The 6,000-nt window shown below is 43.1% G+C and overlaps 1 protein-coding gene across 2 annotated transcripts in view; it reads left to right on the forward strand.

The window, feature by feature from the left end:
- The window catches only part of LOC141133739 (cornifelin homolog), a 30,269-nt gene extending 25,462 nt beyond the window's left edge, over positions 1-4,807 (forward strand). For both annotated transcript variants that reach the window (XM_073623271.1, XM_073623272.1), the window contains exon 4: positions 1,044-4,807. In XM_073623271.1, the coding sequence (XP_073479372.1) occupies positions 1,044-1,271 (228 nt within the window). In that variant the 3' untranslated portion in view covers positions 1,272-4,807. The remainder of the gene's footprint in view (positions 1-1,043) is intronic.
- The last annotated feature ends 1,193 nt before the right edge of the window (positions 4,808-6,000 follow it).

Consider the following 6,000-nt stretch of genomic DNA (forward strand, 5'->3'; position numbering starts at 1 on the left):
ACAAGATGGCCAGGTCGCATGCTTGCCCTCTCTACAGACACCAACAGTGTGGCTACATTCTGCTTTCTTCATGTTTTTGGAACTGTGAGTGTTCCTAGTTGGGCTGCCTTACCACCAGATTATTTGTGAACTGTTTCTGCATCATTTCAATACAAGTTCTTTCATTGCAAATGGGGCTGAGTGTGTTATTCCGCCACACCATGCTGCACCCCACCTACAAGCAATCATGAATGTGACCCACCCAGAGCCCCATTCAGGAGAATTCCTGACAGTAAGCTAAATGTAAACAAAGGGGCTGGGGATAATAGTGGTAATGTCCTTTTTTGGAAAAATCTTTTTGTCAGTGGGTGGGCAAAGCCTGATGAGGAACTGAAAGATGTGTTCCCTATCAGTCTGTTTTACTTTGATTGACAGTGGGTGGATCCAAAAGAAGCTATTGGACTGAATAGCAGCTATGGATCATCCTCTGCTGTGCAATGTCAATCAACAGCAAGATGGACCTGATGGGCAACTACTTCCTCAGCTCCCCATCAGGGTCTGCCCACCCTTAGTGGGTGGCTCAACAGCCAAATCGCTTGTAGAAGGATGAGACCTCATTGTAGTGTTGGGTTATAGTGTTTAATACCCCTTTGAAAAAAAAAAAAGACTTTGCTGATGGGCTTCTCTCTATACACAAGGTGGTCAAATGAGGGTCTCCTTAGGCTGCAAACAGATGGGACACAAGTCCTGAAACTAATACATCCCATTGTGTGGTATGTCTGCTCTGCTGACTAACTGGGATTGCCATGGTGCTGATAATACAGAACTGTAAGATTAATGGGTTCCTTTGTCATCTCATGTTCATTCTACCTCTAAGTTGCCCTGATGGATAAGAGCTTCTCCTGGCTCGATTTGGTTTGGATGTGAATTGTATCAAACGAATGTGAAACAATACTTTCTGGGTTATTTACTCTCTGATGGAGGCACTTTGGGTTCTTTAAGGTTGAACACTTTTTACATTGTCTTTGCTTTGTCCACTGACCTTCTTCTCTCCTTCTGGTCAGGGCTCCATCTGTGATGACTGCTGCATGCTCTACTGGTGCTTCACTTGCTCCTGGTGCCAAATGGCTCGTGAAATCAAGAAGCGCAAAAATCCAGTCAACTTTGTGACAGCGCAGACAACCTCCGTGAGCGTGGCTATGAACCCTCAGCCTTACCCACAACCTCAGGCCTACCCACAACCTCAGCCCTACCCACAACCCTACCAGCCATACCCACAACCAGCATACTAGAATACTGCATACAACCCACCACAGGTCACTTCAAGAGGTTACCATAAGTGGCTGTAGAACATGAGCACACATCTAATCACAAAACAGCATCGCAAGATTTGGTGGGCTTTCTGGGTGCAGATTAACTTAATGAAAATATTGCTGAAGTCTATTTGTAGCCAAAAGTATTTTTATCTTATTTTTCTACTTCTAAGTAGAGTAGGGTATTTTTATTAAGGTTTTGTGTATTCAGGTCATGCTCTAGCTAGTAGTAGTTGGTCACATTCAACTTACTTGTATCTGTGATGGTCAATACATTTCACTACCTATCCAAGTGGTTTCATCAACTGAGGAAGTCAAGTCCAATACAGGGTGACTAACTACAGCTAGCTATAGGGTACAGTTAAAACCCCTTCTATGTTCATTTCTGCCTGTTATCACCTGACTTAATGTCCTGAGACACAACAGCAAATATGAAAAAATCTCCACAAAGTCAGGGTCAATCACCTCCTAGACAACCACCGAGTGTCCCCATTGGAAGACTGTCCCTCACATGCTGTACCGATAATAACGGTTACCCAGACCAGGGGTCTCCAAACTGTCCAAACAAGCCAGTTTACCATCCTTTAGACTTTACGGGGCTGGATTGTGGCCAGTGGGGTAGAAAATGTCCCAGGTCCAACATCAGTGGGAGTAAACAATGCCTCGGGTGTGTTGTTCAGTTGCATAGTACCTGTGGTCCAGTAGGAGGAGGAATAGTGCCCCATCATTGGCATCAGTGGCCCATCATTGGCGTTGGTGGGAGGAATAGTGCCCTGTCATTGGTATCACTGGGAGGAATAGAGCCCCAGCATTGGCATCAGTGGCCCATCACTGGCATTGGTGGGAGGAATAGTGCCCTGCCATTGGTATTACTGGAAGGAAAAGAGCCCCATTGCTGGCATCAGTGGGCGTCATAATGCCCCATTATTGCTATCAGTGGGTGGAACAGTGCCCCATCACTGCTATCAATAGGAGGAATAGTGCCCCACCATTGGTTGGTTTTAGTGAATGAAATAGTGACTCACCATTGATAATAGTGGAAGGAATGGCGCCACATCATTAGTGTCATTTGGGGGAGTTATACCCCACTGCTGGTGTTAGTGTCAGGGATAGTGCCTCAAATCGGTGGGAGGAATATCACCATCGGGCTGCGATTTGGAGACCATTGACCTAGACAAGTAGAAATGGTTAATTTCCCCAATTGGGTTACACAGACCTCAGGGAACAGCTGGCGTACAGACTCCGCAATGCGACCAAAAAATTCAGCCTCATATTGCAGAATTGGTTGGATAACCCCAACCTTGCTCCCCCTCAGTTAGTAATGGATAGATTGCTGCAGTTCTAGATCCTTCTACTGTTTCTAGGATTTCCTCCTGAGCTTGGGGATCCTCCTACAATACATGTGCTGTGTTGATGAAAACTCATGCGATACATATGCCTGTGAACAAGCCTGGAGGAAAGTGTCTTTTCTTCTCCTCTTCTTTCTTTCTTTTATTTCTATTATTATTATTATTTTCTCCCCCCTCAAACAAGTGTATGAGCCTGATACAGGTAACTGCTTACTATGTACATGTATGTTTAATCTGTATACAATCCAGCTGAAGTGGTGTATGTATACCTTCTTACTGTATCTCAGTTACCCATTATTCTCATCAATAAAAAAAAGTTTTGATTTAAAAAAAATATAAACCTCAAACAAAAATTTTCAGCACACAAACGATTGGTAGATCTCATACTTTTACTGAGATCTTAGTAGCAAAACATAGACATTTCAGAAACACAATGATCTCCTTTCTCAAGGTGACACATCCAACCCTAGCTCTAAGGATCTGTCACCTTAAGAATGGACACCATCGTGTCTCTAAAACATCTGTGTATTTTACTGCACTTTGTTTTGCTACTAAAATATCATTAAGAGTTTGAAATCTACCATTATTGCGGTCAGGTTTATGTGGTAGTGAGCCCTTGTAGAAATCCATTTGCACAGAGTCTAAGCCCTAGCCTGCTTCTTCACCAAAGCCTCTGATAGTGGGGATGGAGTTTCAGCAAGCTGGAAACCAGTTCATGGCCCCCAAGTTGGCCCAGCTGAGAACGGCATATGCAGAGTACAGATGGCAGGAGAGAGAAGAGGATCCCGGAAATGAGCCGAGGTCAGGGCGGGCTGCAGGCAAGCAAAAACTATAGATTAGGCTTTGGTCGGTACACGGGAAGTCATACACTGAATACGACTAATACAAGGCAAACTAGGAGCTCAGAGAAACTGGGAAGTTGCTCAGGCAATGTGGGCTGCACTGATCATATCTATCTATGTATAGTGAAGCAGACTGGGGATGGGACAGGAAATGATAGAAGGAAAAGGGATATGAATCCACAGTAAAGCTTGGCAACGCCCATAGTTGAGCACAGAAGCCAGCAGCACATGTGAATAGAACCACAGGTGTAGCAAAAGCACTGCAGCAAGAAAGTAAGAATTTCACATGCAGGAAACTGTAGGCCAGACCATGACAGTTGGTGTGCTGGATATTTTTGGTTTTACACAGTGTCTCCATTTGCCGTGCACCCTCATAAAGCATAAACGATGCAGGATGGATATATGGTCAAGAAATAAAAACCCGACATGGGTTCTAACCCATCTACACTTAAACCAAAACTTAAAAAATAAAAAATAAAAAGGTTTGACTAGAGATGTACTTTAATTCCATGAAAATAGGAAGAGCAGTTACTTGAAATAGTTATAGTTAATGTTAGTTAAATAGTAGTAGTTATACAGTAATAGTACTATTAATAATAGTAGTTATAGGCAACCTTTGCATTATTCTAAGTTTGTGTGAGTGAGGTATAACTGAGTTGTAGGCTGTGCTCACCTCACCTCCGTGTCCACTGGCCTCCAGTTTACTTCTCTGAAGTCTCGATTTAAGCTGCTGAAAACTGTAATGTAGGCCTGGCATAAAATATCCAAGTCATGGAGCCTATAGGAAAACAAGCTCTTGTTGCCATCTGGTAGCACATAAAAGCAAAACCGTGTACAAATCTGGAAATTATCTCCAAGATGGAGGAGCAAGTAGAACACTGATATGGTTGGACTTCAAGTTCAAGAATGAGAAGCCATGGCCTGCTCCTGAAGTTTATCAATGTTTAGATCAGCAGCCACCATTAAGATCTGAGGGGAAACTATCTTCATGCACATAACATGAAGGGAAGGGTCACACCAAGCACTGAACTTGAGAAAGGAGCATACATGCTCGTACTGTGCATTGCGCATGCTCCGAAATGTGTTGTGCACTCCCCTTTTCTGGTATGTCATCATGCCAGTGTTACGATCCATGTTGTGCTTCATGGAGAGTTCTGCCCTGGGTGATCTGGATGAGAGTGGCTGGTTATTCTCCTCCTGCATCACGGCTTCTGTTTGTGGGCTTTGGGCGTTCTACACCTTTTGATGTCAACCAGCTTTTATGAGCCTTTGCACTTCATGTGAGTTGCCCCTTTTTAGTGTACTAATAAACTGCTTGATGATATTACACTTAGAGGCACTTTTTTCTGGTTTCTAGCTCGTGGTTGGTATACAAAGAGACTTTGGAGATAAAACTGGACTATAGGTTCTCCAAATTCTTAGAATTAAAAAAAATATATTCAAGAGTCAATAAGTGAATGTGGGAAGTTTGGTGAGCTCAGCTCTTGTACAGGGTTAGAAGAAAACATAAAGGTTTTGGTATTTACAGCAGGGAGGAAGAGATGGGGTGGATACAACTTTTGCACATTGTTTTCCAATGCTCCATCCGCTTCTTAAAGGGTAAGATTGTTGCTGGTAGACAAACAGGGTTCTCAGGGGCTCAATTCAGAGCATAAATTCAAAATTGAGCATGACGTGATGACAATATTAAGCAGTGTGAAATCATAATGTTATCTGAGACCGTGAAGTCTCAGTTGTTGGCTCCACCACAAGCCTGGTGGTAGTTGTTACCCATTTCCTAGACACCAACCTGTACCCATCTCCTCAACTTCCCCTTATATGTCATCATTTCAAATGAGATCGTGTCTGTCGATTTAGTACAACTAGATTAGAAACTCCAGTAGCTGACCAGTCTTCTACTCTAGTACCATACATCAAGATATTGCCTCCTACCAGTGAGTAATAAGTAAGCAAACCATTCAAAGTTAAAGAACTACTTGAGAAAGGGGACATACCTCCACCCGAAACATTGTAGCTCTAGATCCTTATATATTCAATGGCCACAGGGCTGAATAATCCAGCTAAAGCTTTCTGTGTCTTTTCAAAGTCCTATGTATAAGTTTGAGCGTTGTATATTTACTTTTGGTCCATTAACATGGTGTTGCACTAAAAAAGAAGTGTTCATGAGTAAATAGTCCCAAGTGAAAATTTGAATTAAATAAACAGTCCTAAAGAAATCATGGTGAAAAATTCTTGTAGCCACAGATCACAGGTGAGTCACATCACACTGCCTTCACTACAAAGGCCGTTGGTGCGTCTTGGTGTGTGTAAGAACTGAAGAGGAGAGCTGTGCAGTGGATTGTCGTCATGAGGTTTTCCCTTTAAAAGAAGAAACACCTGCTAATATGCGATTTCTGGGAAGTTTGCAGAGGATGAAGGTGCCCCCTGTCTTTTGTACTTTTCTCATCCTCCTCCCCATCTTGTTTGGTGCCCTTGCTGCCCTCCTCCCCACTGCTCATAAAGATTCTATCCTTTGGT

This window comes from Aquarana catesbeiana, linkage group LG03, assembly GCF_042186555.1.
Source record: "Aquarana catesbeiana isolate 2022-GZ linkage group LG03, ASM4218655v1, whole genome shotgun sequence".
Classification (NCBI taxonomy): domain Eukaryota; kingdom Metazoa; phylum Chordata; class Amphibia; order Anura; family Ranidae; genus Aquarana; species Aquarana catesbeiana.